Source organism: Rattus norvegicus, chromosome 2 (assembly GCF_036323735.1).
Source record: "Rattus norvegicus strain BN/NHsdMcwi chromosome 2, GRCr8, whole genome shotgun sequence".
NCBI classification, from domain to species: domain Eukaryota; kingdom Metazoa; phylum Chordata; class Mammalia; order Rodentia; family Muridae; genus Rattus; species Rattus norvegicus.
In genome coordinates, this window is record NC_086020.1 from 230,274,632 (window position 1) to 230,287,340 (window position 12,709).

General features: G+C 40.5%; 1 protein-coding gene across 6 annotated transcripts in view; it reads right to left on the reverse strand.

Annotated features, from left to right (window-relative positions):
• Positions 1–12,709, reverse strand: part of Rap1gds1 (Rap1 GTPase-GDP dissociation stimulator 1) — a 144,843-nt gene that overhangs the window by 100,919 nt on the left and 31,215 nt on the right. For all 6 annotated transcript variants that reach the window (XM_039102470.2, XM_039102469.2, XM_063281978.1 and 3 more), the window contains 1 exon segment: positions 11,593–11,700. In XM_039102470.2, the coding sequence (XP_038958398.1) occupies positions 11,593–11,700 (108 nt within the window).

The window sequence follows — 12,709 nt, forward strand, 5'->3', positions numbered from 1 at the left end:
CTCCATACCTGCTGGTGCCTTGATTCTGGGGCTCATTAGACTCTGTTTCCACAACAGTGTTAGCACCAGGAGGTGGGTGGTGGAAGGACATCTATTCTATCAAGACGGAATCATGAGCAGGGAAGGGTTAGGGCTTCTTCAATACAGGCTTCCTGCACTCCCCAGTGCCAGAGGCTTGAAGGCCAGGTTTTCATATCTCAGCATCTTATAATCCCAAGGCTGTGAAAACTTAAGATTTATGGCTCCAACGTTTCGAAGCCAGAGGCTCACTGCTGTAGCTAGTCAAGCCGGAGAGAGTTCTAGGCTTTCAAACCACTTCCCTTGCACCAGGCAGTCAGGGTTGCATCCTTTGAGCTTCAGATGTTGGCACCCACAGCTCTTGAGTCTTAGCAGGTCTCCAGACGCTTCCAACAACTACAGCTCAGTCTTGACTCTTACAAGTTTTCTTCATACAATGTACTTTGATCACATATTCCCCCTCCCCTAACTCCTTCTCTAGGTCCTCCCCCTCTTCCCACCTACCTAACTTTATGTTCTTCTCACTTGCTAGAACCAAAACTAATAATAAGATAAAACCAGAACAAATAAGAAGATCAAAGAAATGAAAAAACGAAATAAAACACCCTTCACACACATACACCAAAAAGTAAACTCATTTTATATCGGTCAAGCTCTTTATAAATGAACAAAACTGTATTTTCTTAGAGCAGGACAAACTGACACATTAAAATACTGGTTACAGGAGCTTCTCCCTTGTGAAAAGTGTAAGTCCTAATACCTGTAGGATGTTTGAAATTAAAGACAGCACCAGACTACACCACACACACACACACACACACACTCACACACACAGTCAAACACACACTCAAACACACTCACACACACACACTCACTCACACACATACATACTCACACACATACATACACACTCAAACACACACACACTCACTCTCACACACACTCACTCACACACATACACACACACTCACTCTCACACACACTCACTCTCACACACATACATACTCACACACATACATACACACTCAAACACACACACACTCACTCTCACACACATACATACACACTCAAACACACACACACTCACTCTCACACACATACATACTCACACACATACATACACACTCACACACACACACTCACTCTCACACACATACATACTCACACACATACATACACACTCACACACACACATACATACTCACACACATACATACACACTCACACACACACACACCTGTAACTTCTCCTTCGTATGTAGCTAACTAGCACCACGACTTTTGCACACACACACACACACACACACACACACACACACACCTGTAACTTCTCCTTCATATGTAGCTAACTAGCATCACGACTTTTGCACACTGGGGTCTTGTTAATACAAAGGCCACTCTAACACAAGCTGTGAAATACAACAGCCACTCTGATATAGTGTATACATTTATGTTAAAATGTATGTAATTAATATATAATGTAGGCAATTTTCCTCTAAAGATACTTACCTAAGGTGAAGTTTCGCTTACACTTAAGAGATCAGCAACAAACAATAATAAAGCAGGCAGCATGTCTCGCGATAGCTTGCTGTTCAATACGCTTCTTTTTCTTACAATGAGCTACGACACTGCCTACATGGCAGGATAAAGTGAGGCTTAGCCCTATCTGGCACAACACCCTGGGATCCATTAGGACTCAGTTTCAGTTCACGTTTCCACCCACAAATGTAATGTCATTTCTATTTTTTATTGCATACTCTTCTCTAGATCAATTTAAGTTACAACAGCACGACTCGCATAGTCTTTCCTTCTTCACAGTTTTATGGGTGAAAAAGATTTCTTTTTAACACAGACCTTTGTAACGGCACACATTTTTTTCTTTCCATTTAGTGAGAACCCTTCCCTTTTCATCTAAAAGAGGTTACTTTGTGGGCTCTCTTTAGGTAATCAGATGGCAAACATTACCACTTTCGAGTTGGGGGCCATTACTAAGTAATAAAAGGGTTATTTGAGCACAAGTAATAAGGTAGTACACCAGGGTCAACCTTTCAGACAAGCTGATCTTCACAGAGCACTGAAAACTGAGACAGCTACTAAAGGACAAGCAGGCAAGAAGTACACACCACACGGGTGACCCGTGTGCCTGGAGGAATGGAGCAACACCTCGCAATGCTAATATAAGTGGTAGGCACCCTATACGAATTCTATACTTAGAGAACTTTCATATTTGTGTACTATAACCAACAGCCCCTCGATCTGCTGATGAAGAAGATTCTTACACGTGACTGAAGATGTCAGCTGACGTCAATCAAACACATAACTGCAGAATTACTAGAGCTTCAACTACTACAGCAGCAACTCAGTGCCCGAATGATCAATACTAAATAAAATGAAATAAAATGACCCCATATGAACAACAATGCCAAGCAACCAGAGCTTCCAGGGACTAAGCCACTACCTAAAGACTATACATGGACTGACCCTGGACTCTGACCTCATAGGTAGCAATGAATATCCTAGTAAGAGCACCAGTGGAAGGGGAAGCCATGGGTCCTGCTAAGACTGAACCCCCAGTGAACATGATTGTTGGGGGGAGGGCGGCAAGGGGGGGAGGATGGGGAGGAGAACACCCATAAAGAAGGGGAGGGGGAGATAGTTAGGGAAATGTTGGCCTGGAAACCGGGAAGGGGAATAACAATCGAAATGTAAATAAGAAATACTCAAGTTAATAAAAAAAAATCTAAAAATACTAAGAATTTTACTACAGGTCGCTACGGCATTATAGGTCATTCTCACAAGCACCTGCTGAGAACCTTTGATAGAGGTCGGTCTTCCCTCAGTTGCAGGAAGCTTGTCCTGTGTACTGCTTTCTTCGACCGTTTTGTCCTTAGGACTCTAATTACATGCACCTTTCAGATACAGTACAGCTCTACCTTTGATATTAATCACCTCTTTCTGATTCATTCTTTTTATCCTTTATTTTCAACCTTTTCTTTCCCATATTTTTGGCCACCTTTAATTTGCTGTAAATCTCCAAAGTGCTTGTCAAGTTCTTCTACTTCTTCTGGCCAATCCTAACTTTACATCTTCCTGGTGTCTGCACACTTAGGTTTTAAAGTTTCTGACTCAGTTTTTCCCTTTTTACGTTTTCAAAAGCTTACTTAATGAAATCAGAAAAGTTACAGTGGGTCGTTTGTTTTTGGTGAGTGTTTCATAGATTGTTTTATTGGTGAAGAGAATGTTTTCAATAGTTTATATACATCAGCAGAAACCTTGATTCAGTGTGTAATTAATACAACTTACATACAGTAAGATAAAGACTTGACATGGATAAATACCTGAACTTTCTTTCATTAAGCTCTCATGTCTAACCAAAACCAAAAGAAGTACGTAGTGTGTGTGACAGTTCCTCTGCAATGATAACCTGACTGAACTTACACTGATCAAGGAAGCTCAGAACACTCCCAGTATCCTGCATTTGACAATGGGACTAGAATAAAAAGGAGTGAAATCTATTCTAGACAAGACTAGGAAAAAGTAAAACAATACTTTTTATTCTCTCCAAATAGCAGCAAGGCAATGAGTGAGATACTTAAACACACACACACACACACACACACACACACACACACACACACACACACACACACACAGACATAGACACACACACACACAGCAGAGAAGTACTAATCTCATGCTTTAAAATGGAATAAAGTTAACAGGATTTTTTAAAAATATGAATAAAATACTAATTTTTCTCATCCCTGCATCTTTTTTTTTCTTTTTTCTTTTTTTTTGGAACTGGGGACCGAACCCAGGGCCTTGCGCTTGCTAGGCAAGCGCTCTACCACTGAGCTAAATCCCCAACCCTCATCCCTGCATCTTTAAACTAGTAGTGTCTCTTTCAGGGTGACTGGGACTCCAAAATGTTTGGATACTATGGGTTGTTCACTGTTTTAAATTCTCAAATGAGGATGAAATAGTGTAACCACACGAGGACTCCGCAAACGTTTGCTGAAAGTCATGTAGTTATAAGCAGAATCAAATGAAACCAGAACAAACAGTCTGATTTCTTGGCTGGTGGCCTTCCTATATTTACTAAAAATATTTAAAAAGTGAGATCAAAGCATTCATGTGAGTGAATGTTATTAACTTAGATCAGAGATTTATACAGAATACTCGCTTAAGCAAAGCTGTATTCTAGCCAGCACTCAAATCTTCTAATTGTTACATTTAAAGATTGATGTGGGAACTAAACCAATGAGGGGTGGGGCAAACAAAGAAATATCCACCTTAAAATCATACATCAAGGTAAAAAAAGATCTGATTTCAGTAGCATGAGAAAGCAAACAAAGAAGATATCCACCTTAAAATCATACATCAAGGTAAAAAAAGATTCTGGTTTCAGTAGCATGAGAAACAGCCAGTACAGAAGTCAATATAGAGCCAGTCAATAAAGTCTTACCAGCTACTAACCCTGTGAGCTACAATAAAGACAGGCCTGTCAAGATGAGATACGCATGCCCACAGTGGGAATGACCTTTGTGCAAGGGTTATCAGGGTAAGCAGGTGCTCTCTGCTTAGATGTACACCCTGATACACAGAAGAAAACGTACGTCTGGAACTATTAATGGACCGAGATCCCAGCACTGTGGGCCTACTATTTTGCTAAACTGGCATAGTATGAAGCTCTCAGTCCTCACTTTCTCTGTGCAGTGAACAGTGTTGAACGCAGAAACTCACAACTGGCCAAAGCACAGATATCAGGTGACTGAGGGACCCTCAGAGACAAATGGGACATGTGTGTCACTTCCCCACTACCACGGCTCAAGGGACACTGGGAAGGAGGGGGCAGAAATGTTTAAGGGTCACAGGTTGGGAAGGATATGACAGGACTGAGGAACTCATGACCTCGTGGCACTGTGGTTGCCTGCACAAGACCTGCTCAAGATCTTGCCAGCCAACATTCCAGAATGGAGGAAGAAGGGCTCACAAACTCCAACCCCTAGGTGAGAATTCAAGGTCACTAGGGAAGGGAGTCGGTTTTCGTTATGAGCACACTTCCTGGTAGGTGGGTCACTCCAGGGGACAGCCCCCCACCAGTGCATACATGGATACAACAACGTAGACTCAGTCATTAAACGAAATGCAGATAGGAGGTTGGGGAGGCAGAGGTTAGGGGGAGGAACGGGAGTGAAAATGATCAAAATACATTGTATGGATGTACAAAATTCCTAAAGATTTGGTTAAAAGGGAGCCTGGTGTGGTGGTGTACAGCATTTAGAAAGACAGAGGTAGGCAGACATCTAAGTTCCAGGAGAGCCAGGACTATTAGCGTGACCACCTCTCAACACAGAAAGGACAAAAGAGAGTAAAATGATGGTAAAGGTGTCTGAAAAGATCATAAGGAATCATATTGTTAATTTGCCTAAAATTACATATAGTACATATAAATACATATAATTTAGATGGAATTTTCCCACCTGGCGTGGCAATACTTATCCCCTACCCCTAAGCCATAGACTATTTGACAAGGCCCCCAGGACCAGACATGAGAAGCCCCTTATGAGCTGTTTGTAAGGAGTGTTTGCAGGGTGTTGTCCTTGTGGAGGATGGAGGTCAGTTCTTACTGCTGAAGGTACCATGTGCTTTAAACACAGAACCCAGAGGATCTGAGTCTTATCTAACCTGGAAGCCACTACCCAGAGGACTAACTTTCATGGTACCAGAAGCTGCACGCGGGCTTCCAAGGGGAGGGAAGCCACCAACAGTCCTACCCAGCTATGATGACTATGAACTATGACAATGGCCAGCACAGCATGATGACCCGAAAGGTTTAAGAGTGACACTCTGTCAGGACCACTTGCTCTGGAACTGAACGTGAGGCCTTCTCAACAACTGGGAAATCACACCTTATACTGGGAACCTGTTAGGAATCGTTCTAATGTTTTGTCTTAATTCCGGCCCCAAATTGGGAATCTGCGTGTCCAAATGCTGAAGGTCGCTGTCTCCAATTGGTTTTTGGTTAACCAATAAAGAGACAACGGCCAACGGCTGGGCGGGATGAAAGAGGCAGGACTTGTAGGTTCCTGGGGAAGAACGCAGGGAAGAAAAGGCTGCCACAGAAGGGATAGGACGGACCATGCTGCGGAGGAGCTGGAGGGAATAAAGGCCGAAATGTAGGGACAAGAAGGAAACTGTCCCCAGAAGGGCTGCCCAGAAGTGTCTTGGGCAGCAAAGACAGGGAGCCATCCAGGAGTCAGGAAAGCAAAGATAAAATATAGATTTTAAAAGATATTAACCCAGGAATACCGGAGGGAAGTGTTTGCTGGGAGTTTTAAAATCCCAGCCATTGAGCTAGTCAAGGCGCCTCAAAATTAAGCAGGCAGATGTGTGTCTTTCATTCCTGAATCCCAAGAGCTCTTGGGCGGGTGTCCACATGTGACCCTTTGGGAACCAAAGTGGTCTAACTAAACCTCTGCTACAGAAACCTATCCAACGCCTCAGGGCTGGTGAAGTCATGACTCTGGAAAAACCTACAACCACCACTTTTCTAAACCAGCATAATTCCTAAATGCCTTCTAAACATGTACTCTTATTCCCACAGGTAGGTGTAAGCTTTCATGCCTCAAAAAAAAAACGAGACTTCTCTTTGCAAGAGATAGACACCATTATAGAAATCCACAACCAATAAAGATGTAAACAGCAAATGATGGTGGGATGCCCAGCCTCAAGTGACTGATCTACAACACAACTCCTGCAACCTAACACTCAGGGAACACAGTGGAGGAGGGAGCAGAAAGGCTCCAAGAGCCATAAAGCAGGAGTTTGCTATAAGACTGTCTCCCAGAGATGTCAGGGACGCTACACCCATGATGTCTCTACAACACGGCGTGGAAACAAGACCTGAACAAGACATCACCAACAGACATGCTAACACAGAAAAGGAAAGCCTCACAGAGCCCTTAACCCAGACAGAGAACTAGAGGCAACTAGGGAATGCTAAAAGCAGGAGACATAGTCTCCTCAGTGTGGAGCCCCCATATTATTAACCAACCACAAGGGATCAGCCCTGAAGTCATATATGATCAAGTAACATACAGATATGTTTATCTATATATTTAGGAATGAATGTGAGAGAGCAGGAGGGGATAGGGAAGAGTTGGGAGGAAGGAAAAGAAAAGGAGAAAATGATATAATTATACTTTAATTAAAAAATAATTTGAAAATAATTTTTAAACTCTAACTGCTGATATTAATCACTTACACTATGCAGTTCAAATATTCCAAAGTCACAGTGTAGATAACTTCAGAATTATATTTTCTTCAGTAACGTGTTTTCCAATGACAGATGTAACTTTTAAGTCAAATACTGAACATTTGTAAGAACTGCTTCCTGAATCAAATCTTTCTCAGCAGGGTTAGAAATGAAAACATTTATAGACTTTACCTTTGACTGCTAATGAAAACATTTTTTCCCCATTATCTCTCTGGGAAGCCTTTAGCTCCTATTTTGTTGGTTTTTGTTAAATAGTCTGCATTACACAGTCTAAGACCGTTTTCAATTAATAAGTCCAAACAAGGCAACATGCAGGTTTTTAATTTAAACCTACATTCGTACATGGCAATATTTCTTGAACCTTTAACTTTTAACAAGTGCGGGTGACCAGCTCAGCACCCAGGGTAGACTGAGGCAGACAGTGATTGATGGCATTGGTGATTGGAGGGGTGAAAGTTGCAACTGCTGGGCAAAGGTTGCTTACTGTCTGGCAATTTTTCTCTCCTTTAACTCTTGCTATTCTAAGGTCAGAGTAGCTGGGGATTAACAAAAAAAAAAAAAAAAAAAAAAAAAAAAAAAAAAAAAAAGGCTTAGTTACTTGGCTCTTTCTTCTCTGGGTCAAGGGCTCCTTCCCTGGCCAGGGATAGACTCAGAGTTTGTTAATTTTTCATGAACCAGAGAGAAAAGAAGAGAGAAAGGAAAAGAAAAAGAGTCAGGCATGCAAAACGACAAAAACAAAATCAGAATAAAACCACTCAGTCACTCATTCTGGATGAAGCAGAGAAAAGAAGCTCCAACAAACCTTTATTTCTGTTCTCAACATTTTTTTCCCCAAATAGTAATTTTTTTTTATTCCAAGAAATATTTATTCCAAGAAAAAATTATTTTAGAAGGAATACATTTTATTTATTCTTTGATAGTTTTATACATGAATACAATGTTTTAATTATATTCACCCTCGATCTTTTTAAAATAATTAATTTATGGCCTATATAGGGCAAGGCAAGCATGCTGTAAGCATGTGGGTTCCCTCTGCTGTAACATTTATCTGCACTGCAGTTGCTATTAAGTGCCCTCCTATTAAATGGACTTTAAGATCAATTAGATGGCTGTTGGTTGTCCCCAGAGGGTCACCTTTGAGTGATATCACCTCAAATTGTATTATTTCATTTAAAGAATTATATATATGTATATACATATATATATATACAAACATACTTATATGTATTAAAAATTATTTTTAAGTAAACATAAAATAATATTTCCCTATGACTTTTCTCTCTCTTTTTTTTATTTCTATATTTTTCCCTTTTTTAATTGGATATTTTACTTACTTTTTTTCCTTTTTTCTTTTTTTTAATTGGGTATTTATTTACATTTCAAATGTTACTCCCTTTCCCGGTTTCCTGTCCATAAGCCCCCTAGCCCCTCCCCTTCCCCTTCTATAAGGGTGCTCCCCTCCCCATCCACCCCCACTTACTGCCCCGCCCCCGGCATTCCCTACACTGGGGGTTCAACCTTGGCAGGACCAAGGGCTTCTCCTTCCATTGGTGCCATTCTCTGAAAACTACCTCATAGGACTATCAGGTAGAACTGTTACAACAGGATAATTGATTACATAATTTTCTAAGCATTCTTACATCTGGTAAGTTCATAGTAAATTAAATAGTTAATGTTATAAGGTTTAAGGATTTACTACAGTAATGTTTACATGTCTTTCTATTAAGACTAGTATCTAAGCATTCATTGCTTAGAGCCTCTAGATCCATAAGTTCATTATAAGCTTAAAGCAATAATTTTTGAGGTACAAGTTTAGCATGCTTTTATCCAGGGACAAGTCATCTGCCTTGAGTCTTACTAGTTTTGAAGTTTTGTACTGATAAACTAGTCCATCATTTACTTTTTCTGTCCTTGCACCTACAATACATTGTCCATTCCCAGTTTATGAACTTTAGTTACCAGATAATGACCTCGTTCTTAACCTAGAAGGAATGTTCTCCTTGATAGTAAATTTGTTCTAAGCCTACTTTCTTATCCTAGAATAATTAGCCCATGACACATGATTACAGAGCTCCATTTGCAGCTTTTATTCTGTTAGGGACTTGATATTGTATCAATTTAGTCATTCTATAAAATCATTATCAGGAATTAGGAAATCTTCAATTCATCTACGTGGCATTACTGTACTAGAGTACATCTTCATGTTGATTCCAGAGGAAATCTGCCCAATAGGGTGGGTTGATGCCCAGAATCATTAGGCTGTGTAATAGTGACAGGAAAGGCATATCTGCAGTGAGAAGCAATCCTGGGATGAAGTCTCTGAGGATCCTGCATCTCAGAGCCCACCCATCGCACCCATGCAAACCGTTGGTGGGCCAAACCCACTCGCTTGCTGTAGCCTTTCCCAGATGGCTTCTGACAAACAAGAGCTTTAACCTTTGCATCCCTCATCCACTTTCCTTTCTCAACTCTGGCCTTTCATGCTTTCCGGAGGAAGGCTCACTTTCCACATGTTACCAAGGAAACCATCTTTATATCGTTCCGTTTCTAAAGCTAATGGTTTCCTTTAAAAATTCTATCCCCCCCCCCAAAAAAAAACATACAGAAAAAGAAAAAATGAATTGACAATAGGAAACAAGGGAAGGTTAAAACAGTACAACTCTTTGTCAACAACAACAAAAGACTGATCCTCAGTTTCCTCAGAGAAGTATGCTATTATGTAAAGCTGCCTACATAAGCACTTGTAAAATCAGGTCACTGTGTTCTTTCCAGTTTCTAGACCGGCACCATTCAAAAGAACTGCCTATGGTTATGGCAATCTTTCGCACCTGTGAACTTCCCATGTCCTCAGCTGGCAGGCTACTGGAAAACAAACAGGGAGCTCGTTTGAAGTTTTACTTACTATCACTAAAGCATGAAGAGCCATGCTGCTACTATGGTGGCAGAAGTAGGCATTTCCTTTCTTTTCCTTACCATCTTGAGCACTGTACAAATATTCTCATTGAGTAGGCTCTGTATTAAATAGACAGTTACGACATCAAAAGGAAAGGTAACTGAAACTCAACTTTAAAGGATAATTTTACAGTATCAATCTGAAATGCCCTAGAGCTTCATGTGTGGAAGCTGCCTGGCCACCAGCTGGCAAGGCTCTGGGGAGATGGTGGAAACATCTAGAGTTAGTACTAGCTAAGGGAGGTCAATTATGAAGGATTTTCCTTGAAAAGTCCCCAGAGCCTTCCTTTTTCTACTTCCTAGTTGCTAGTTTGTCACGGCACAACTCTGCACTACCACGACCTGCCAGGATGGACTGACGCAGGGAACCAAAACAAGTCTTTCTTCCTCTAAGTCGTTCCTGTCATGGTGACAAGTGAACACAGGATAGCTTCAAAATGTGCTCTTTTTATAGAAGCATGGCTATTATTGATCAATTTACATTCTGTAGACAGTTTAATAAAAGATAAAGTAAAAAAGAAAGATCGCCTCTAAGTGTTTGAAATGGAAACTGTAACAATGTATTCTTTTCTGAGCTCTTCAAAACGCTACCTAGTTAGTCCATGAGGGGAATAGCATAACCAAATACCAATACAGTACAACGAAGTAGGATTATGGAAACAACTGAAGATCATTTTATACATTTAACTCAAATCCACTCACTATGATAATACAGAAATTAGTGAGTAGAAATCTGTTGTATCAAATGTAGTAATGTATTGTGATAGTCAATGAAGAATTACGTGATTTCTCTTTGGAATTATTTGCTAGACACTGAACATCTGGCTTGGCCCTAGGGTTTGAGAAATGCTTGTATCACTGCTGATGGTTCTTTTCAATTTAATCTCTATATATAAATTTTTAATCTTAGAATAAAATTCTTTTAAAAGCTAAAAGAGAAGTGCTAAGAGAAACAATGTTAAGCATTTTAAGCCCCCTTTAGTTTCTCCTGTGTCCCCCTTACACATAAACTGTTTAGCTTCTTGTTTTTGGCTTTGTTAAAAAAGCACAAATGTAGGTGTTGTAGGGAAAAAGCCATAATGGCTCCTCTCTGGGGCTAGTATAAATGTCATCACCACCAATCAACTTCTCTTTTCTTTGCCCATCAGTTGGGCTCTCAGTACTTTCGGGTGGAGGGTAGGTAGGCGGACAGAACACTGCAAACAATTTCAGCATTCAAGAAAGAGATTCAAAAGAATACAAACTATGTGAATTCAAGTTATGTGCCTGACTATATACCAATTTCTAAACAATGAGGGCTTGGTCCGCTCTTGGTCTGGAATTTGAATAAACAATGAAACTTACTATTTTGAGCCAAGGCTTGAAGCAGACAATCCAAGCATCCTTCCAAACTGCCCTCTGTCTTGTCAGCAGCTGTTATCTTCAGCTTCTTTAATGCGTCACTGAGATTATCTGTTCAGAGAGAGAGAAAATCAGAACCCCAGAGATTCCAACCACGGTAGAAGGTAAACGGTTGCTACTAGCGTGCAAAGTTCCCACCGGGCAGGATTAGCTCTGGATGCAGCATGGATGAGCTAATGCAAAGTTGTAAAGTAAAACTGTCCATTTAAGTCAGATATGAACGAGTAACTCCATATATAAGTCGTCATGAACATTACAAATTATCAGTGTCTCTTTCCCAACATTCTTACTGAAGAAGCTCACTGAAGAAACCAAATGCATGCAAGAAAATTAGTCACAAAAGCAGTTTGACAAATTATGTTTGCTTTCCCATTTTCCTTCTAGTCTCTTATTTTATTTACTTATTGAGAGAAAGAGAGAGAGAGAGAGAGAGAGAGAGAGAGAGAGAGAGAGAGAGAGAGAGAGGGGTGAGAGTGTGTGTGTGTACACAAGCACACTCATGCCAGATAACTGTGTGGCCTTGAAGAGGTCAGTTTTCTCCTTCTACCCTACAGGTCTCTCAGGGACTAAACTCAGGTTGTCAGGTTCAAAGGCAAGCAAGCACCAGTAACTCACCAGCTCTGTGTACCCTTGTAAAGCCAGGAAACAAAACTGAAGGTTCAGAAAAGTTTCAACGATTTCAAATGATGTTAAATGTGATACAGAACCTATTTTATCACTACCACCTGAAAAATGCTTCATAGAGTATTGCTGTAAAAAGCAAAAGATTCTGAGTTATACTCTGCTCCTGGATTCTAAGCTGACCTACACCGCGGAATCCCAGAATTTGAAATTTTATCGGGACTTACCGAAGAATTTTTGTTTACAGTATTTTCTATTTAAAATACAAAATAAGAAATAAGACCTTTAAGGTTTTATTTTGTAAGTAATCTAAGCATGCACTTTACATGAAAATATAGTAGTATAAAAAAACAGAACTATTTGGCTCAGTGGTAGAGCGCTTGCCTAGCAAGTGCAAGGCCCTGGGTTTGGTCCCCAGCTCCAAAAAAAACCCAGAACT